Source organism: Panthera leo, chromosome B2 (genome assembly GCF_018350215.1).
Source record: "Panthera leo isolate Ple1 chromosome B2, P.leo_Ple1_pat1.1, whole genome shotgun sequence".
In the NCBI taxonomy this organism is placed as follows: Eukaryota; Metazoa; Chordata; class Mammalia; order Carnivora; family Felidae; genus Panthera; species Panthera leo.
The window spans coordinates 100,359,824-100,382,554 of record NC_056683.1 but is presented as its reverse complement, the minus strand read 5'-3'; the positions used below and the strand labels follow the sequence as shown (position 1 = coordinate 100,382,554).

The 22,731-nt window shown below is 45.5% G+C and overlaps 1 protein-coding gene across 5 annotated transcripts in view; it reads right to left on the bottom strand.

Moving 5' to 3' along the window:
• Positions 1–22,731, bottom strand: part of CCN6 (cellular communication network factor 6) — a 25,168-nt gene extending 2,437 nt beyond the window's left edge. The window contains exons 1-5 of one of the 5 annotated variants that reach the window (XM_042939634.1): positions 22,309–22,731; positions 9,788–9,895; positions 8,264–8,640; positions 3,941–4,183; positions 402–595 (exon numbers count right to left, since the gene is read on the bottom strand). In XM_042939634.1, coding sequence (XP_042795568.1) covers positions 402–595; positions 3,941–4,183; positions 8,264–8,567 — 741 coding nt within the window. In that variant the 5' untranslated portion in view covers positions 8,568–8,640; positions 9,788–9,895; positions 22,309–22,731. Of the gene's footprint in view, positions 1–401; positions 596–3,940; positions 4,184–8,263; positions 8,641–9,787; positions 9,896–16,006; positions 16,411–22,308 lie in introns of those variants that run through there. The other 4 variants (XM_042939635.1, XM_042939636.1, XM_042939633.1 and 1 more) reach the window with 4 other exon arrangements.

The window sequence follows — 22,731 nt, the reverse complement described above, 5'->3', positions numbered from 1 at the left end:
ATTATGATACAGCAACCAAAATCTTTTACCCACTGCTTTGATTCCGCTACATAAAATTAACATATTTTTTAAAAGTTAGACTCTGAAAAGGATTTGCTTTTTAAAAGCATGCATAGTGGGGGTACCACAACAAATCAGGCTGATCAAGACCCACACTGTTAAGCTACTAGAGTACCTAGAATCAGCAGGCTAACACTACCTCCTTGCTTGGTAAGATTTCCCCCCATGAAATGCAATTAGATTAATACTTCCTTTCCTCCCAAATAGTTTGACTTTAAGAGTTACAATGAGGTGATTTTCTTTTTACAAGAATCGCATACTGTCTATCCCTCTATAAAACGTACTTTTCAGGAGTCTCTTAATATTGAATTACAATGAAACTAAATCTGATTAAATTTTACCTTTATTCTCTTCGATATGTTACTGTCACAGGGTTGAATATAACACAGTCTTTTCTCTTTTCTCATTTCACAGTTGCTATTTTCATTGGTCACCCTATCAGATATTCCCATGCCACAGGTTCTGGAGCAAGGGGTCCACTTTGTTGCTTGCACAAGACATTTTCTTTTCCAAATAAGTGGGAGATTCCTATAAGCTAAAATAAAGGGGGAAAAGTACATGTGTATACATAATTATGTACTCACACAGATAGACAACTTTTAATAATTATTTTTAAGCTAATAGTAAATAGATCAGAACTTTTCCTTTTATGCAGTGTAACTCAGAATAAAATAAACTTGCAGTCTAATTCATCATGCTCTCTCTCTCCTACTTTCAAATTACCTTTTTTTTTTTTTTTTAATGTTTATTTATTTTCGATAGAGAAAGAGAATGTGAGCCGGGAGGGTCAGAGAGAGAGGGAGATACAGAATCCGAAGCAGGCTCCAGGTTCTGAGCTGTTAGCACAGAGCCCGATGCGGGGCTTGAACTCACAAACTGTGAGATCATGACCTGAGCTGAAGTTGGACGCCCAACCGACTGAGCCACCCAGGTGTCCTCAAATTACCTTTTAGCCAAATGAAGAATAAAGATAATTTATCTTTGAAAATCTGAGTAAATGTATCCATTTGCTTCTGCTTAGTAGCTCATTCTCTTAGTACTAAACTACTTGCCTCTTGCTAGATATTATTTTCAAAAATGAAATAGACATTAGTAGGATTAAGAAATTCAAGGTATTAGTCAGAATGATGTCTTAATGTTAACTTTCATGGCATGCTAAAATCTAAAATACAAAAGTTATGTTTGAGAATAAACTATTAAGGCCAGTTATTTTTCCTCTACTTGTTTTAATCTGGTCTTTTAGAAAATTCTCTACATTACATTGAACTAATCAAAATAACCATATACTAAGTCATAGTGAGTGTGTAATCTATTCTGTTCATTCAGCTTAATTAAGCTACATTCCCTGTGGTATCAGGCCCATGGTATTCTTTCCATTGGCCAGCCATTTCAAATCACTTATAGAAAGAAATGGCAAAGGAAAAGACAGATCTATGGGCGGGTGGGTAATTTGCTGGACAGATGGAGCCCCTCCACTGATTGATGCTTAGCAGAAGGGAGGGGAAGGGGGGGGGGGTGAATAATGAGAATATAATGAGTGCATAATAATTCCTCCATCTTATAAATCCACTGGGAGCTTCTTGTTCTGCTCATGAATGAGTCAGGCCATTGGTTCATTTTAAACACTACATTTTAGTTGTCTCAAAGCATTTCCTTAAGGTTAATATGCATCCTAAAACGGATACTTGGAATAAGGTTGTGATTTGAGTCTGCAGTTGAATATAGCAAAATTCTGGCTATGCTACTTCAAAATGGAAATTTTAAACTCTGAAAAGATGCCCCCCCTCCCCACAACTACCTTCTTGATAGGAAATATCAGTCACTTTGAAGTGTGTGCCGTCTTCAAATAAATGATACTTTACTGCTTTCAGTGTTATTAACGGTAGGATGTTGCAATTGCACAAGGAACTGAGGGAGAGGAAGCAGAAACATGAAGATACCTGGAAGGTAGACAACAGTTTAAAGACCTCAATGCAGGAAGCAGATTAAAAGCCTGGCACGCATCTGCAATAAATAAAGGTAGGTTAGATTATCACATTACCAATAACCCCCTTAAAAAGTTAAGCCAAGAGCTGCAGTTCAGGAAGTTAACATTAAGAAGCAAGAAGACTAGAAGAGCTTTTAAAGTAAGAGTTTAGTATTTGGTGAGCAGTGAGAAAAGCATGGGGGCATTATGTCACTGCATATGCTTCATCGTGAGCGAGCAAAAGCTAGAATCCAACCGTAGGCCATCTGGAGTAAAGTATGCCCAAATACACCTTAACGTGTATATTGGTCACTGTTTGCTTTTAAAACCCAAACTTCTCTTTGGGCCCCTAACCACAGTTTCACAGGTAAGCAGAGGAGAGACGTTAGACTGAACATACACTAACATATCTAGACCTGTGGTCTCAACTACCAGAGAGCACAGTGGCAGAATTTCTCACTTTTTGTAGCAAAGCACGAGCCACTGAGACTGACCATGTAAGACCCCCTCCAGCCAGGTTCCAATGATCCTCTGCAACTACTCTCCTTCCGCAAATGAGACCGACTGAACTTGATCCAAAAGGATGCTCTAGTGGAAACTTGCTGCCCTAGGGCATTTTCTCACCGGCGAGGTTCATGCGTGAGGCCCAAGAACTTAGACGGAGCCCCTCAGATCCAGTTCAGAAAATCAGCTGTTCCCGGACATTTTGCAAAAAAGAACAGCTTGGCTTATAATTTTAGAGGTTTTAGAGCATTAGTGGCGTCGTGCTGTTAGCTAAATAACCAAGTATGGCAAATGCAAATTCACTACAACCTGTTCAATTATTTTCAAATTAATTGGCATGATGGAAGTCTCTGAGAATGTTCCTTTCATAGAGTTAGTTTTTTAAATATCTAAAATTCATTGCTTGATTATAGTTGCTTTTGTTAAATATCCACATAATGTAACTGAATTTAGAAGTTTTTAGCATATATAAATATTCCTCCTGTATTTCCATGGCACCTTTCATTTACTAAGCTCCAGATTTCAATAAAAAGGCATTCTTGATTTCTGGGTAAAAACACAGAGCTGTGAATAATAACCAGGCATGAATACTGACCCTTTTGAGTCCTTCCTCATCTGTGCTTCATTTGTGGGTGTTTTTGAAACTCCTGTCCCCAAAATGCCCTGGCATTTAAACAAGATGTTAACTTAAAGCAGACCAGTATACAGTATTTATGAATATACGGACACTAACTGTAAATGGCCAAGTGCTCACGATGAGTGAGAAAAAGTCTCATTACGGGTTTCTGACTACATACATAGCTGGGGACCCTACTTTAAAATACCTGTATGTGTGTTTATTTAGAGAGAGGTTGGTAACTGTAAAGCTGCATTTTCAGACCGAATGAAAGAATAATCGTATGTCAGCAGTTTCCTATGTTTAGAAACAATATTTATAAATTCAAAACATATTCTCAAATGTTTTTAATAAGCAGGCTTCCATTTCTGCTTTTGTCATACACAGGAGTTGCCTTTGAAAATTTTTGGAACTGGATGGGTCACACGTCTTGCTCATAATATAACAATACAAGTAAAAGTTTCTCTCAGGGTGCATGTGAACAATATTTAGTCAGTTTTCCTTAGAAGAGGTTGAGTAGAATGAGCCAGAGGCATAGAAGAGTTTTTCTGACCTGAGCAGAGCTTTTAAAAACTGGAATCTTTTACTGGAAAAATCTAAAACATTATAAAGTTTCCTTTAGGGATACTTAGAAACTACCTATCTGAGGCAGAGACTGAGTAAGATAGCACACCCAACCTAACTCTCAGACTGACCACTAAGCCATAAGTACTTACTGAGTACCTGTGGTACATAAAAGAAACAGGAAAGATCACAGGAAGCCATACATGAGAACTAAATATGCCTTTAAGCACCTGGCATTGTTTTGTAGCTTGTTGAAAGCTGTTGTTGGAACGGTCCCAGGCCACAGTTTGATTGATCAGACTTCTTTCTACCTTTAGCCCCAGAGCAGTGACCGTCAGCCGGCTTTGGTATGAACAGAGGTGTGCATCCAATGGCCCCACTCACACAGAGACAGCTGAACAGGGGATTGGGTTGAAAGACTTGGCCGTTATGATAATGTACCCTGTTGAACTCACATCCCACAGCTATAAGATCTGAAAAGAGAGAAGAGCAGAATCACCAAAGAAGCCATAACTGATAATCCAGACCTCCCATTATGAATCACAGGGGTAATAGCTATCTCCTTTATGAAGTAGTGTTCTCAGCTTCTTAGGCCCCATCTGGGACTTTCTCAGAACATGTGTAAAAGGTGGAAATGAGACATTTTCATTATATTGTAGGAGATCTGCTCCAGTCAGTCACTTTCAGAATCAAGACCAAGTACAGGCCCTATCCAGGATCAGTAGGAGCATCGCACTGAGACACTGATTGTAACTCTGAGAGATGGATTGGTGGCTGGGAAGACTGAGGTTTCCCAGATGTCCAACAATAGGCAAGGATGTGTTTGTAGGAAATGAGGATACATGAATGGCTGAAGAAATCATAATTTGTTTAACTACAGTACTGCACAGTAACTAATTTTGTTGTTAAGAGAATTGGAGGAAACTTTCACTCCTCTGAGAGGTATTCTTGACCTGGATCAACGGTTCTCAAAAGTGTGACCCCGGGGCGCCTGGGTGGCGCAGTCGGTTAAGCGTCCGACTTCAGCCAGGTCACGATCTCGCGGTCCGTGAGTTCGAGCCCCGCGTCAGGCTCTGGGCTGATGGCTCGGAGCCTGGAGCCTGTTTCCGATTCTGTGTCTCCCTCTCTCTCTGCCCCTCCCCCGTTCATGCTCTGTTTCTCTCTGTCCCAAAAATAAATAAAAAACGTTGAAAAAAAAATTAAAAAAAAAAAAAAAAAGTGTGACCCCTCGCGCCTCTTGGCGGTACCTGAGGCCCTTTCAGAGAATCCGCAAGGTCAAAACTCTTTCAGAACACTGAGATGTGCCTGAATTTTTTCACCGTGTTGGTATTTGCACTGAGGGTGTAAGAGCAATGGTGGCTGAAACTGCTGCTGGAGACTTAGCGTGAATCAAACCTTACGGGCTAGTACTGTGTTTTTCCCTGCCAATGCGCTTGTACATAAATGTGCTTTCGAAAAAAAAAAAAATCTAGTTTTACTCAATAATGTCCTAATAACAGTAGAAATTACCAATTTTACTAAATCTTAATCACCAAATATATTTCATTTTAATATCCTGTGTGACAAAGTAGGAAGTGTTAGAGCATTTCTGTAGATATTGTATTGTCTTGAGAAGCACCTACTCTATTGTTTGAGTTTGGGGCTGAACGAAACCATTTTTTTAGTGAGGATTTCACCTAAAGAGATGACTGACAGATAAACCATGATTACTCAGGTATTTGGCAGACATTTTCTTGAAAATCAACGGTGAGCGTGTCACTTCAAGGAAAACACTTTTCTGGCCAATGACAGAATTCAGGCTTTCAAGCAAAAATTAGAAGTTTGGAAAATCTATATCCACCACCAAGATCTCTATAGCTACCCAATATGCAGACTTTTATGATTAGATTGGTATTGGTTAATGTGATTTTTTTTTTAATCTTGTATAAAGTGTATCAATATTTGGAACATCTACATCACCTTTTCCCAAACTAGTATTTTCCAAATAACCAATGCCTGGTATTACAAAATTATACACGAGTAAAAGACCCATTCCAACTAGGTCTTGGATAGACTAATGCATTTTGATGTCACAGACTCTGCCAAGTTCATTGATAGGGTTTCAGATTCCATGATACAGCTAATTTTCAAAAAAGTACCACTTCTAGGGGCGCCTGGGCGGCTCAGTCAGTTGAGCAACCGACTTCGGTTCAGGTCATGGTCTCACGGTTTGTGGGTTCGAGCCCCGCGTCGGGCTCTGTGCTGACAGCTCAGAGCCTGGAGCCTGCTTCGGATTCTGTGTCTCCGTCTCTCTCTCTCTCTGCCCCTCCCCTGCTCATGCTCTGTCTCTCTCTGTCTCAGAAATAAGTAAACATTAAAAAAAATTTTTTAAATAAAAAAAAAAAGTACCACTTCTCAAGTTTTAATATCAAAAAGAATATTCACAATTATCTGAAAATCCTGTTAAAGTAGTCCTGTCTTTTCCAATGACCTACCTATGTAAGACTGGATTTCCTTCATATATTTCAACAAAAATAACATATAGCAATAGATTGAAAACAGAAGCAGATGGGGAAATCTAGCTATCTTCTGTTCAGCTGGACATTAGAGAGGTACACAAATATAAAACAGCTCCATTCTTCTCACTAATTTTTTCTTTGTTTTAGAAAATAAAAGATTTTCATAAATATATTATTCCTATCAAGTTGCAATGGGGTTTCTATTTTTAAATGGATCAGTAATATTTTTAAGTTTCTAATCCATCTAAATACCAATAGAGATAACTCACATAAATGAAAGCTCTTTGGATATTCATTCATTTCTGAGACTAAAGGGGTCCTCAGAGCAAAGTTTAAAAATCATTGTTCTGTATCATGGATCGGCAAATGTCCTGTAAATATCTTAGCATTTATAGACCATTGGTTTTTGTCACAACTACTGGGCTCTGCTATCATAAAGCAGCCACAGACTACGGAACTGAATAGTGTGGCTGTGTTCCAATAAAATGTTACTTACAAAAACAGGCTCTGGGCCAGATTTGGCCCCTGGGCCATAGTTTGTGACCCATTTGAGGTCATCTCCACCCCCACCCTCATGGCTATGCTCTGCTAAAATACTCATCACATTCTATGTGAAATCACTTGTGGAAAGCTCTGTCTGACACAGTAAGGTTTGACTCTGTGAGGGCAGGGCCTCTATCTTTTCTTGTTTTCTTTGGGCACAGTGCCTGGCTCATTAGTGGCGGTTCGCTAAGTGCTTTTTAGGGTAATGAAATAATTTGCCCAGCACCATTTGGGAGAAAGGAGGATCCTGATGCCAGAGTCTGATAGGTCTGTTGACCTGTCGAATTTCCACAAATAATAGCTAACATGTCTAAGAGTCTACTGCCTGCCAGATATTCTGCTAGGTGCTTTGGGTTTTGTGTCATTATTTCATGTGTTCCTCCTAGCACTTCTGTAGGAGGAAGTATATATGACGTAACTGAGGCACAGAGAGGTTAAGCAACGTGACCTCAAGGTCGCTCAGCATATAAAGTCCAGAATTTGAACCCAGTGCCTGTATTCTTAACCAATATAGTTTAGGGGCATCAGGCCATCAAACTTGAATGGCTCTACACACTCAGTCATACTCCAAAGATGTGCTCTTATTCCAGGCTTGCAACAAAACCCGATAGTAATTTGCCTGCCCACACAGTCTTTTCTGTAGACTGACTAAAATGTGAAGCTAACATGGGTATCTCTCTTCCCTTAGAAATCTTAGTTTGTTTTTTTTTTAATTTTTTAATGCTTATTCATTTTCAAGAGACAGAGCATGAGTGGGAGAAGGGCAGAGAGAAAGAGAAACACAGAATCCAAAGCAGGCTCCATGTTCTGAGCTGTCAGCACAGAGACTGATGTGAGACTCGAACCCACGGACCATGAGATCATGACCTGAGCTGAAGTCGGATGCTTAACCAACCGAGCCCCCCAGGTGCCCTAGAAATCTTAGTTTTTAATCCTAGCTAAATCAGGATCCTGAGTTATTGTCAAGGCGTAGGTTTAGATGGTCTCCATCAGTCTCCAGAGTTAAAATCCATAAATCTGAGGGTCAGGTTGTGATTTGGGGTCCCCCTACCTTCCTTTTTACAAGTCTGCTTCCATTTAAAAGTACAGTAACTTGATGATCATTTGGAAAGGCTAAGATTAAAGCAGGATATACATCCTTACATTTTAAGCAAGATTATTTTTAAGTTGCAGAAAAGGGTGAATTCAGACTGAGCTTTTGACCACAGTGACAAAAGCTGTCATTTCGTGGCACTTTAAGAAGTCAGGCTCTATTTACCTAATTTCTCCTATTTTTATCACTAAAGGCAATTACCTGAGAATCACTACATGATCACGTCAGTGCAATTAACAAGAACAGGTTTCTGAACACATGGTGTCCAATATGACAAAGCCAGTCCCACCGGTGTGTGAAAACCAAACCCACCTCAAACTTAGCCAAACTAAGCTGATTATTCCAATCAACAATTACAGGGAGGGGGGAATGCTGTCTGGGCTCAACCTCTTCCAGCAGGTCCCGAAGAAGACACTTACACGCACACACTCCGGTCTCGTACCTAGGCCCGTCTGCCGAGTAGTCACAGTACAGCCCTTTGTGCGGGTCGCAGAGGTCGGCCTCGTTGCACGTGTCCCCTGCTTGTCTGGCACAGACTTTACAGCATCCGCAGCCGTCCCTCAGCAGGCTCACTCCAGGAGGGCAGCTGGGCTTCTGGCGAGGGCATTGACAGGGCCAGTGACAGAACTGTTTACGCTGGTGCACCTCCGACGCTTCTCCAGGCCTCCCTTCAGGCGGCGTGTCTGACGGCCGGCCGCCCTGCTCCCCGCAGCAGAACTTCATTGGATGACACAGGTGCCGTTAGAAAGCATGCCTCAAACTCATTTCAGAGATTTCTAGAAACCGAAGACTTCCCCTGAATTGGGAGATTACAGCGGGGAGCGTCGCAATATCCATCGGGAACTGTCACCATCCCTCTTTCCGTAAACCTTTCTTCACTCGGCTACCCACACATCACTCGTTCTTCTTCCTCCTCCCTCCTCGCTGCTCCTTCTCACTCTCGAAGTCTCTAATTGGAGCCCCCTGCGGTGAACACCTCTGAAGGCTCCTCCCTCTCTCTATCGCCTGTCTCCCACCAGCCCTGTCTTCGGAACTCAGATGCGAACTGCCGGGTCTCCACTTGGATATCCGACAGGCACAGCGAGCTCAGTGTGACCAGAACAAACTCCCAATTTCCCTTCCAAGATACCCTTCCGTGCACATCCCTGCTGAACACAGGCCAATTTCGCTTTTCCAGAATACCTTGGGGTCGGGTCATTCTTGACTCTTCTCTCCCATTTTCTATCCAATCCTACCAGTAAATCCTGTTGGTTATGCCTTTAAAATGTACCCAACTCTAATCAGAAATGATTAGATAGCACCCCCCCCATCACCAAGCTACCATTATTTCTCACTTTAGATGATTGTAATGGTCTCCTAAAGGATCTCCTTGCTTCCCCCTTCGGCTTCTAGATTCTTCACTCAGCACAATGGTTAAAATGAAATAAGCTACAGTGCCTATAGCTAACAGTTACCGCATTATACATATACTTAAAATTTGCTAAGAGAGTAGATCCTATGTTAAATGTTCTTACCGCACACACACACAAACAATAATAGAAGGGGCAGGAGAAATCTCTGGGAGGTGATGGATATGTTTAGGGCTTGGGTAGTGGTTTTGGTTTAATGAGTATATACTTATCCTGGAGCTCATCAAATGGTATACATTAAATATGTGTATCTTTTTACAATCATACTTTAATTCATGTCACTCCTTGCTCATAAGAGGTGGCTTCCTCACGGCTTCACGTTTCAGTGTAAAAGCCAAATGACCCTCGAAGGCCCTGCAACATCATGTCCACCTGGCCTCCCCATTCTTTGAATACTCCACGCATGTTCCTCCCACAGGTATCTTCGTGGCTCACTCCTTCAGTTGCTTAGGTCCATGCTCAAATTTATCAGTGAGGCCCTTCTTGTCCACCCTTTGTAAAACAGACCCTGCCCCAGCCTTTTAGCCCACAGACCTTCTTACCACCTGTCTTATTCCTGTATATTCTACTCGTTTATCTTCTGAGTCACGCACCAAGAATGTGAGCTTCTTGAAAGGGCAAGCTTTTTTGCAGTCTTATTCCCTGTAATAAAGTGTATGGAATGAAAGAACATGGTACCTCCTCTGTGCCAAGCGCCTTACCTAATATCATTTAGCCTTCATTAGAAGAGTATGGAGCAGTTGTTAGCCACATGTGGTAGGCATAATAAGTGTTCCTTCAAAGATGCCTGTGTTCTAATCCCCAGAACCTGTTAATATACTACCTTACACAGCAAAGGGGATTTTGCAGATGCAGGTAAAGTTGTTGAAATGAGAGTATCCTGGATTAACCAGGTGGGCCCAGTGTAACCACAAGTATCCTTTAATGGGAAAGAGGCAGGAATGTCAGAGAAGATGGGATGGAAGCAGAGGCAGGTGTGATGTCACAGCTGAAAGGCGGTCATGAGCCACGAGCGCAGGAGCCTTTAAAAGCTGCAGAAAGCAGGGGCGCCCGGGTGGCTCGGTTGGTGGAGCATCCGACATTCAGCTCAGGTCATGATCTCACAGCTCGTGAGCTCAAGCCTTTGCGACGGGCTCTGTGCTGACAGCTCAGAACCTGGAGCTTGCTTCAGACCCTCTGTCTTCCTCTTTCTGCCCCTCTCCCGCCCATTTGCTCTCTCTCTCTCTCTCTCTCTCTCTCAAAAATAAATAAAAACATTAAAACGGAAAAAAGCTGCAGAAAGCAGGGGCACCTGGGTGGCTCAGTTGGTTAAGTGTCTGACTTCAGCTCAGGTCATGACCTCAAAAGCTCGTGGATTTGAGCCCTGTAAGGGACTCTGTACTGATGGCTCGGGGCCTGCTTGGGATTCTGTCTCTGTCTCCTGCCCTCTCTCCCTTTCTCTCTCTCAAAATAAGTAATTATTTTTTAAAAAGTAATTATTTAAAAAGTAATTTATTTAAATTTACTTAAATTATTTAAAAAGTAGTAAGTAAACTTTTTTAAAAAGCTGCCAAAGGCAAAGAACAAACTCTCTCCTAGACCCTCCAGAAGGAAGAGCCCTGCCGACACTTGATTTTAGCCCTCTAAATACCCATTTTCACACTACAGATGTCCAGAAGTGTAAAATAATAAATTTGTGTTGTTTTAAGCCGCTAAATCGGTGGTAACGGGTTACAGGAGCAGGAGGAAACCATACACCCCATTTTATAAATGAGGCCACTGAAGCTCAGATTGTTTAACCTGTCCTAAGTCCTACATCAAGCAGTAGAAGAGGGATTTAAGCTAGACAGGCAGATTTCAGAGCCTGAGCTCTCAACCCTTACCTTCGCTCCTTCCCTCATCCGGGTCCCGCCACAAGCCAGCTTTGATACTAAACAAACCCCCTAATCTTCATCTGTCTCTCCTCTCCAGCCAAGGCCTCTCCCCCTAAGCTTACAACTCATTAATTGCCCCTGGGTATATCCACTTTGATGTCCCACGAGGATCTCCCTTTCTCCTTCCCCACAACAGACTGCTCCTCACCCAGTAGTTCCCTTTTTAGTGAATGGTGGGGGCAACCACTGAGCTCCCCAAGCCACGAAGCTGAAAATGGACCTCACCTGCTCCTCTCCTTCATCCCTCACACCCGAAAGTGACTGACTTGGGAAAGTCCAAGCTCCTAAGCACAGCATTCAGGGCCCTCCTCAATCTCCCGCATTCCTAGCATCCATTAGGTTCTGGCAAGTTCAAGTGTCGGCCGTTCCCTGAATAGCTGATGCTGTTCCATCCGGCTCTAACCTTCTTCACTGGCCCTCCCTCTTCATCCAGCTCTGTTTAGCTATGGCCTTTTCCAGAAAACTTCTTACGATCTCTCCCCACCCCCCTCTTTTACATGCCCTTGTATTGAAACCATTTGTGTAAGTGCCTGTCTTTTCCACACGCTTAAAGCTACCCAACCTCAGGGACTTGTGGTTCATTTGTGGTGTAATTAATACTGGAACCTAGCACAGTGCCTGGCAAGTAATTTCTATAATTAACCCTCAATTTATTTGATAGCCTGAAGGCACTTGCACTGATCCAGAAATCTAAACCTCTTTCCAAGCCAAAACATCCTACATTTAAGAGTATGAGTTTGGGGCGCCTGGGTGGCTTGGTCGGTTAAGCGTCCGACTTCGGCTCAGGTCATGATCTCACGGTCCGTGAGTTCGAGCCCCGCGTCGGGCTCTGTGCTGACTGCTCAGAGCCTGGAGCCTGTTTCAGATTCTGTGTCTCCCTCTCTCTCTGCCCCTCCCCTGTTCACGCTCTCTCTCTCAAAAATAAAAACGTTAAAAAAAATTAAAAAAAAAAAAGAGTATGAGTTTGAAATTCCACCCTTACAACCTCAGCCCTTTTGCTTATCACTGGTAACATGAATTCCCCAGAGCAACCCTCTCAGCTACAATTCAAGCTGAAGAGACCACGTGAGGATAGATTTTGAGGATAAGCTGTGCTGGGATTCTGGAGGAGGTGGTGGTGGGGACTGGAAATACAAAAGTGGAGAAGGGAGTAGAAACAGTGTCTTCTTCTCAATTTTGCCTTGGTTCAGCCATGGTTGCCGGGGCCTTCCTGCCAGATTCACTGGCCTCCCAGCTGGGCTCATGTTCATGGAATCTCTCTGTTTTCCTCTTGCCCCCTCTTTAAGGCGTTTGACTTTTTTTTTTTTCTTTATGCTTAATTTATTTTGGAGAGAGAGAGCATGAGGGCAGTCAGTGTAGAGCCAGATGTGGAGCTCGATCCCACGAACTGGGAGATCGTGACCTGAACCGAAATCGAAAGTTGGAAGGATGCTTAACCAACTGAACCACCTAGGTGCCCCCTGTTTGACTCTTAATCCTCTCCTCTCCTCTGGCTTTCATGACGCCAGACCCTCCCAGGTCTACCGCTACCTCTCAATATACTTTCTCACTCTCCTCTGCAGACTCCTATTACCCCAAATCTGACTTACACTTAGACTAATTGGTGTTCTGTGACCTTACTGTCTTTTCTCACTCTACACAGTCTCTTGGCAATCTCCTCTACCCCCTTGCCTTCCATTTCCACCCTGTGCAGGCTTCGAAACTAAATTTCCATCCAGGAGTTCTCCACCAAGCTCTACAGCCATACAGCTGACTACCTACGAGACAGTGCCACTAGAATGTCCCATGGGAAAAATTCATTTCCCAAACTCATCGTCCCTGCCCTCCCCCCTCCCCCTTCTGGATAGCTTCTCCAACGTTTGGAGTCAGGATGCCGGGAATCCTCCTGGTCGTCGTCTCCCACACTTCCCATAGCCGTTCAGTGCCTAATGCGAATTGTCCTCCTATTCCTACAAGTGGCCACTCTACCCCCTTGGCTACTGAGTACTATTGCAATAACTTCCTAACTGGTCTTCCTCCCTCAATAATGACTCCTCAAATGAATCTGCCATATTTCTGCTGGAGGGATCTGTTTAGAAAACCTGTCTGGGGGCGCCTGGGTGGCTCAGTCGGTTAAGCAGCCGACTTCGGCTCAGGTCATGATCTCGCGGTCAGTGAGTTCGAGCCCCGCGTCGGGCTCTGTGTTGACAACTCAGAGCCTGGAGCTTGTTTCAGATTCTGTGTCTCCCTCTCTCTCTGACCCTCCCCTGTTCATGCTCTGTCTCTCTCTGTCTCAAAAATAAATAAACGTTAAAAAAAAAATTAAAAAAAAAAGAAAACCTGTCTGATTCTACTACCCCTCCTTGTACAGGGCACCAGTGGTTCCCTACTGCTACAGCATAGAGTGCAAAATTCTGAGCATGCTATCTGAAGCCTATGCGGGGTTCATGCCTTCCTCTCCAGCCTTCGCTTTCAATGCACTCTCCTCCTCCACCTTACTGCTTACGAGCCTCACCAGGTCCCTTTCCTCCTCCATGCTTTTCCTCATGTTGCTTCCTTTCAAGGAAATGCCTACTCTCCACACCGCCCACCTGGGGACACCTGTTTCTCTTTCCCGTCTTGAAGCATTTCTATACAATCTCTGAGGCCACAAGGTAACTGTTGAAAACCAAGGATAAAGAGAAAATCTTGAAAGTGTACCCGGAAAAGAGAAGCATTACATTACATACAAGAGAATAACAACAAGAGAGAGATCTGACTTCCCATCAAAAGGAGACCAAGATACTCTTCAGTAGGTGCCTTGGATAAACTGTGATCCAGACAATGGATTATTCAGTACTAAAAAGAAATGAGCTATCAACCCATGAAAAGACACCCATATTATTAAGTGAAAGAAGCCAATCTGAAAAGTCTACTTACTGTATGATTCCAACTATAGGATATTCTGGAAAAGGGCAAAACTACGGAGACCCTAAAAAGATCACTAGCTGCCAGGGATTGGGGGATGGGGTGGAGCACAGGATTTTTAAGGCAGCAAAAATATTCCATGATCCTGTGATGCCGGATACATGTCATCGTACATTTGTCCAAACTCCTGGGATGGGCACTACCAAACGTGAACCCCAAGGTAAACTATGGGCTTTAGGTAATACTGATCTATCAATGTAGGTTCATCAGTTGTAACAAAGGTACCATTCTAGTGGAGGATGTTAATAAGCAGGGAGGCCATGCAAGTGGTAGACAGGAAATCTCTTTACCTTCCTTTCAAACTTGCTGTGACCTTAAAGCTTCTCTGGGGGGGGGGGGGGGGGAAAGCCTTAAAAAAAAAAAAAAAAAAGGAAGGTGGGGGGAGGTGGAGAATAAGACCCAATGATGAAAGGAAAAACAAAAAGAAACAACTGTCCACCTGGTATTCTATCTTCAGTGAAACCATCTTTCAAGACTCGGTGCGACAGACAAGAAATGGAACAGAACTCTTTTGGGACACCAAAATAGGCTCTTCTGTTGCACCAGAAACAAAGGGTTTTTACACCAGCGCTGAGATTTGGTACAGCTCTGTGATCTCAGGTGACTATCATTTACTTGATCTTTAAGCCTCAATCCTCCTCTGTAAAATGGGATTAATAATAATAATAATCCACGTCGTAAGGTTATTTTGAGGATTAAGATAATGACTAGAGTACCTAGCATGGTGCTCAGCACGTAGCAGACATTCAACAAGGAGTAGGTATTATTCCTCAAAAGTTCATAATGACAAAATTAAGCAAAATAATACTTTCTTGTTGCCGTGTCTTAACCTCTTTGTGTTTGTTTTTGTTTTTTTATCTTGGACACCTCTCTGTCGGAATATGTGCTGTTCAATCCACAACAACAACAATGGGCCTTTTCTCAAGAAGGGTGGAGCGGGAGACAGCTCCGTCTCCCCTCCCCTGGAGAAATGTGCCCCTCCATATAGCAGTGGAGACAAACCACACCAGTGGCATTCTTGTTAGGATTATTCTACAGTCTGAAATCTCTCCATATCCTATATAACAAATTTCAATCTCCTGCTTCCTAAAACACAATTGAGCGCCCTACTCGGCTACTAACTCCCAGACACGTCCATGTTTCCCCAACCACTGGAAGGTTTCGAAAGCTCTGTCCTCTGGGCAAGCAGTAACCTCCTCCATGTAAATAAATCCACATACACAAGTCACCCTGTTTTCATCTTCTTATTAAAAAATCCCAAGGCAACGACTTGCTCCTCTCAAATTAAATTTCCCTTTGGTCTGTTGCTTGAAACTATTCCCAAGTCTTCACGGACCACTTCCTTTTCACGAAAAGGGAGAAACGCATGAGTTGAGAAGAGACAAAGTAACAGAACGTTTTAAAAATATAAATGTTTAGCCCAAGTGCTCCTTTCAAACAAGGACAGGCTTGGCTGAAGGAAGTCGTCAGAATCATTTTTTCCAGTGGCTCTCTGCACCTTTCGCACACAGCCACGGAAAGTTGAGCCCCAGCCTGGAGCCCAGATGAAGGGGCTCCTTCACCCCGGCGGCCGCCTCCGGACCACGCGGTGTGTGTCGTACCCCGCCCCCCCGCCCTAAAAAATATACACTATTCAAGTCTGGGAGCTGTTCAAACCTATCGAAAGTGGATTCGGTGCCATTACCTGAAAGGAAGAAATGTTTTCCACTTCTTTCCTGAAGCTTCTAAACTAAACACAACTTTTATTTGGAGAGGAAAATGGCTCCCCGTTTGGCATGAAGTATTCCCACAAGGTATTTACCCCCCCCCCCGCCCCCATCTTCTTCCTTTTTAATTTCTGACCTGGAGAAATCTGAAACTCCTGAGGGGAAGTGGTGAGGAGGGGGGAGCTTACCTGTGCCAGAGCAGCGCCCAGGAGTGTGGTAAGCAGGAGCCCCCGCATGTTCCCCAGGAACCAGCAGCAGGGAGATAGGAGGCGGCTGGGGCCCCACACAAAGCTGCCCTCTGTCTCCTCAGCGGGACACCGACCTCGTGCTCACACTCTCAGCTGGGCTTTAGCTCTCACGGAGCTGCTTTAATACCCTGTTTTCTTTCGCAGACTCTCCTCCTATTTACCTTCGCGAGGGAGGGTGGGCGTGGAGTGTCAGGAGGGTGTGAGCGCTCTCCTCCGGGACTAAGAAGGGTAGGTCAGGTGGTAACTTTTCTTTGAGTAGCTGTTCCACCAGTTCCCAGAGATCAGAGTCTCCCCTTGGGCTAAATGGTACAGCTGGACACATTCACCTTCGTCACTCTCAGCCTCTCCATCCTAGGCTTGCCCTGCCCCAGGCCCTTTCTCTCCCAGGCCCTGGAGCACAGAGCGCTGGCCTGGTCTCTGCTCCCCCAGCCCCAACCACAGCCTGTTCTGGAGTTCTCCCTTCACAACGAAAACGGGGTGCCAAAGGCCTTCCCTGAAACCCCCCACCCCCAACGGCTCCTGATTTTCCTTCAGACGCCCCCACGGTGCCCTACACTTCATCCGGGTGCGTTCCTCACACCAGTTGGCTCAGGACTGGAAAAACTGGAGATGGAACATGGGGGGGCACCTAGAGTATCCGGCCTGAGAGAAGGCCCTCTCTGGGGCCATGGCCCCATGACAGATGAAGTTAACCCCAATCTTTTTGGGCTAAGATAAAACAATTACGCTGCTAGCAATCACTGAACAAATTAAGATTGAAGAAAAAAATTTTTATGACAGGTCTGTGCCCCTCCTCCTCCTAAATCTCACCTCTGTGGTGTGTGCGGCCACCAGCCCATCTCCTCCTGTGTTCAGTTGTGTGTGACCTTTGTTCATCCCACCTTCTCAGCCTTGGTCTTGGCTTATTCATCTTGATGTGCCTCTGCATTGGGGCTTTGTCCTCTCGTGGACCCCATGTCTGGCCCACCATCCTGCCCCCATCCCAAGGCCTATCTCTGTTCTCTTTGACCCTTTACACATCCTATCTTTTCTGTTACCTGACCTCTGCTAGGTGTTCTGCTCACCTTTGTTTCGTTCAAGCAGTCACAGCTATACAAAGACTGTTGGGGTGGCTGAGTGGCTCAGTTGGTTGAACATCAGACTTCAGCTCAGGTCGCGATCTCATGGTTCGTGGGTTTGAGCCCCTTGTCAGGCTCTGTGCTGACAGCTCAGAACCTGGAGCCCACTTCAGATTCTGTGTCTCCCTCTCTTTCTACTCCTCCCCCTCTCCCCCTCTCCCCCTCTCCCCCTCTCCCCCTCTCCCCCTCTCCCCCTCTCCCCCTCTCCCCCTCTCCCCCTCTCCCCCCCTCCCCCTCTCCCCCTCTCCCCCTCTCCCCCTCTCCCCCCCTCCCCCTCTCCAAAATCAAAAACATTAAGAAAAACAAAGACACAGTAAGTAAAGCCTAGTGCCAAGGAGCTGGGTAAAATCTGGGCCCTCTGCCAACAACAGGGAATCTGGGGGCTTCAGAGAGCCAGGAACTCCATAAGGTGCAAACAAACTCCACACAGATTACTAAGTAGTCAATTAAACCATAATTATAATCGCACCAAACAGCAAGGAATACCCAGTGTGGTTGTGATGTCAATTCCTTAGCTTTCCTCCCTAAGAAACAGGATTAAACCTGAGAAAGACCTAGTGAAGGAAAATGTGTCTGTTTTGGTCCAATCCAATCTATTTCTTCTATCTTTCTGGCTTAAGACTGTTTGATCTTTGAGTTCCCAGCCTCAGTGATTCATGTCCCACACTGGCCATCGGAATGGATTTTTTCTCATCTCCTAGCTGGTCCATCCAAAGCAAAGGAGCCCCGGCTGAGGACCAGCGTACTGGTCAACTCCATCCCTCCTGCCCCAGCACCCACGGTTCCGAATGTGACACTGCCCCTATCTGTGCATGCTCCTCCCATTCGCTCTCTGTGAAATTCTGAAAGCAGCTGCCATCTTTCTGGAAATGTCTTCCCTCCCTCTGTAATCTCTCTGCACAGGGCAGGGGAAGGCATCCTACTCACTATCCTTGCGTCTTGGGAGGAAAGGAACATCTTGGCTGATAACTTTGAGCCCCCTCCCCCACTGAAGTGTACAGAATTGATTGGTTTGGGGTTACTCACTGTCACACGTTTACATGTCCCCAACCGTGGGCATGCATCTAGTTAACTATTTCAAGCCTACTACAGGTGGACTAAGGGAATATGACGTTTTTAGAGGTTGGGGCTGTCCTCTTCGACTTCCGACAATAAGAGCTACCGTGGGGTGCATCCTGTACTGAGCACTTTCCTTTATTATCTCATCTAACAAAATGCTCAATCTGTCCAGGAGCCCGATGCACAAGCTTGGGATGTGCATTCAAACGGACATGGCGCTGAGCAGAGCTAATATTTGCATCATGTTTTATGATTTACAAGGAAGTTGCACATTATTATCTTTATTAATTTCACAGCTCAGTGAGGTAGGCAAAAGCAGTATTAACCTTCCTCATTTGACATAGTAAAAACTTGAAGTTAAGTGATTGTACTTGGTCAATAAAACACACTTAATCCCTGCCCTCTAGAGCTATATATAATCTACTGGGAGAGAAGTCGCCAAACACACACACAAAGTATCCATAACTAAAAACTGAGTAAAGGCTAATAACAAAGAACAAGAGAGTCCAAGAAAGAATGACAGGGAGGAGCTAATTGAGACCCGGGAGCAGAGAGGACATCTCTGAGGAAATGGCACTTAGAGAGTTGAGAGCTGAAGCCGGCTGGAGAGCTGGGGAAGACTCCGGCTCCAGTGCTCTTTCCACCGGCAAAATGTTCATCTCTGATGGTGACGACCTGCATCTGCTAAGAGCACAGCCCACTTGCCCTTCCCACCAGATTCCCCAAATCCTGCTATCAGGAGCATCATCACAACTAGAACATTCCCTTCCCCTGGGACGATCAGCCGCCCAGACAGGCAAAGGTCCAAACCCACACCTTCTTCCTTTCTCCCCTCTCGTGGCAGTTGTGGGAGGGAGACCCTGTTGGTTACAGGAACACGCTGAAAGTGCGCTGCGAGGGAGGGTCCGCGTTCGCATGGGTGAAATGGGATGGAATGTAACCGCTAACAGTGAGGGCTCAGGGGTCCCTTCATTGTGCTGGGGGCTGTGTACGCACTGACTCGCCTGATGCTCAAGGCAACACCGCAGGATGGGTACATCTTTTGTTTGGCTTCTGAGGAGGCCACGAGCAAGGCCACATGGCAGCTCAGGCCATAGCAGTGACAGCCTCAAAGCCCAGAGGGACTCGGTGTTCAACGGTGCTTTCTGGAAGCAGACCCAGGGCTGGGGCTCTGCAATCAGCCAGCGTCCTGCAGACGTCTGTGCGCCTGCAAAACCTCCAGTGCCCGCGCAGACCCGGAGCATCGGGGTGTGTGGGCGGGGAGCTCGGAAAGCAAAGACCAGGGGCCTGGCCTCTTTCCTGGGCACCAGCGAGGCCTCCTGGCTTGTTTCTCAGCCTCTGATGGTGTCTGCGCTGGTATTGGAGGCCTCAAAGAACGCACCAATGATAGCTCGGAATAAATTTCTTTCCAGATGGCGAGGAGACGGGGCGGGGGCGGGGGGTGGTTCAGAGCCTGCTTTAATTTTAATTCTAATTTTAATTAAAGTTTAATCAATTAATTTAATTTAATAAGTGTTTAATTTTAATTTGAAGAAAATGAAGAAAATGGACGTTTCCTACACTCCGCTGCATGACTTGTAGAGTCCATCATGCTTGCTACAAACCCTCTAAGTCTCACAAGATTGCTATGCTCCCTGACTGGGTTCTCTTCCCTGAAAATTCACAGGCCTCAGAACCAAAATGGAAGCTGGGGACCTCTGCACCACCGCCTCTGGTTCACTGCCCTCTCCCAGCAGGGCCTGCAACCCGATCGCTAATAATTCAGTAATTTTTCCAGCCAGATTGCTACTGCAGGCATAACAGTGCAGAAGGATATGCACATGGCAGGTGTTCAATGAACATTTGTTGGTCATTTAAAAGGACTCATTTTAAGGGGCGCCTGGGTGGCTCAGTAGGTGGAGTGTCCGACTTCAGCTCAGGTCATGATCTCCAGGTCTGTGAGTTCGAGCCCCGTGTTGGGCTCTGTGCTGACAGCTCAGAGCCTGGAGCCTGCTTTGGATTCTGTGTCTCCCTCTCTCCCTGCCCCTCCCCCGTTCATGCTCTGTCTCTGTGTCAAAAACAAACATTAAAAGGACTCCTTTTAAAATCACACTCTTACTACCATAGCGAAGCACGACTATCATTTTGTATACATGTAGTCACTGCATCTTTTTATGCTCATTTTCTATTACTAATTATTGCACTTCTTATCTTTTTCCTACATGTCTTCATCTTTTTTTTTTTTTTTAATGCTCACTAGTTTTTGAGAGGGCACAAGTTGGGGAGGGGCAGAGAGAGAGGGAGACAGAGGATCCGAAGCAGGCTCTGTGCTGACAGCAGCCAGCCCGACATGGGGCTTGAACTCACAAACCGCAAGATCTTGCCCTGAGCTGAAACCAAGAGTCAAATGCTTAACCGACTGAGCCACCCAGGTGCCCCTCTCCTTCTTCTTTTCTTTTTTTTTTTTTAAGTTTGTTCGTTTGTTTTGAAAGAGAAAGCAAAAGTGAGGCAGGGGCAGGGAGAGAAGGTGAAAGAGAATCCCAAGCAGTCTCTGAGCTGACAGCACAGAGCCCAATGTGGGGCTCGAACCCGCAAACCGTGACATCATGACCTGAGCCCAACTCGGAGGCTTCACTGAGACACCCATGCGCCCCCTTTTATGTCTTCATCTTAAAAGTATCCCAATCTTTTTACAAAGCTCCAGCCTCAAGATTGTGCCGTGATTTTTGTGGCACAGCCTGAGAGAGCAGGTGTATTTTCACTGCTTCCTCCACTAACCTGCATGAGCCTGGTCTACCAACACCTGTGCATTCTGTTCTCTGAGTGGCTGCCCTATGCTAAGGCACTGTCAGCGGCCCCCTCCCGTCCAGCTTTTAGTGAACCATATCCAAGAACAAGCAGCCCCTAGCAACCACAAAACACCTGGCCCTGCCATCTGCGTGGGGGCTCGCAGCAGCGTCTTTAGAAAAGAAGCAGGTGCCCTCGCCTCGTTCCCAGGGCATCAAAAAGTGACGCTGTGGCCTAAGGAAAACAAGACCAAATACCTCAGAGGGATCTAATTCTCTTTGTCACTTGGCCGTGCTAGTCCGGTTTGCGTGGGAAAGCGGGTTGAGTTAATTGGAGGCAGGCACCAAGGATGCCACATGAGAAGCAGGAGAGGAGAGAAGGCGAGGATGGGGTTCTTTCCCCTATTTCCAAATGTGGGTGGAGCTCATCTTTCAGAGAAGAGCAGCATGCACAACGTGGTATGGCATTCCTGATCTTAAAAATGATTGCAGGTGGGAATCCTAATCCAATGAAAGGGCAGGCCCCTTGGCCAGGTTGGACTTAGAGCCAGAAGACCCCAGTTCACATCCAAGTTCTACTACTTATTAGCTCTCACTGACCTTAGACAGCCTTCCCCCAACCCCTCTTCTGGGCTTCTTAACCCCTCTGTTTCATCCTCAATACTGTGCCAGATTTACCTCCTTAAAAACAAATTTGACCATGTGACTCTCCTACTCAAAACCTTTCTTTCAGGGCGCCCGGCTGGCTCAGTGGGTGGAGCATGGGACTCTTGATCTTGCAGTTGTGGGTTTGGGCCTCATGCTGGGTGTAGAGACTACTTAAAAAGAAAATCGGAAAGGAAGGGAAGGAAGGGAAGAAAGGGAGGAAGAAGAGAAACCTTTCTTTCACTCCCCCTTGCATACAGGAGGAAATCCAGCTCCTGGGTAACACGGTAGAGGCCCTCTGTGTTGCAGCAGGCTCCCGTTGGGCCTGTCCCCTCCTCGCCCCTGTGCTCTAGGGGCACAAAACTGCTGTGCTGTGAGCTTTCCCCTCCACACCCCCAGCCTCTTGCCTTTTCTTATGCTGCCCTACGGGGAGAACCTGCCTACCGTCTGCTGGTCTGGTGAACCATTTGCATAAGTGACTTTCCCCTGAGAAGCCATCCCAATCAGCACCCCAAAGTTCCTCAAACCTTTTGTGCACCACCCCTGGGCCTGTACTGCAATCATCTGTTCCCCTATAGGGATGTCAGATTTAGCTAATAAAAATGATAATAGGATGCCCGCTTAAAAATTTCAACTATATATGGGACATACTTACACAAAAAAATGTTGTTCGCGGTTGACCAGAAGTTCAAATTTAACTGGGTGTATGCTTACACGGATTTTTCCCTACGAGGCTGTGTCACGTGAAAGTGAAGACTGATGAGACTCCTCGGCATAGCCCTGGTACCCCCAAAATGACTGGCAGATGCTTGCTAGCCATTATTCAAGTTTACACGATTGGCACTTGGAATTTCTAGCCTTAAAATTATTCACCTTGCAGGCAAACTAATAAGCCGCACGCTCGATTTTTCTTTGCGTTTTTAAATTCGATCCCCTCTTGAAGGCTACGCGTTGCCCCACGCACCACCTAGATGGCAGTGTCTGACCTTCCAGGGCCAACCTGCAATGAGCACGGACGGACTCTAGATGGCGCAGTGGGCTAACGCAGCAGCCTCCCCGCGCGCTGCGGGCGCCGTGG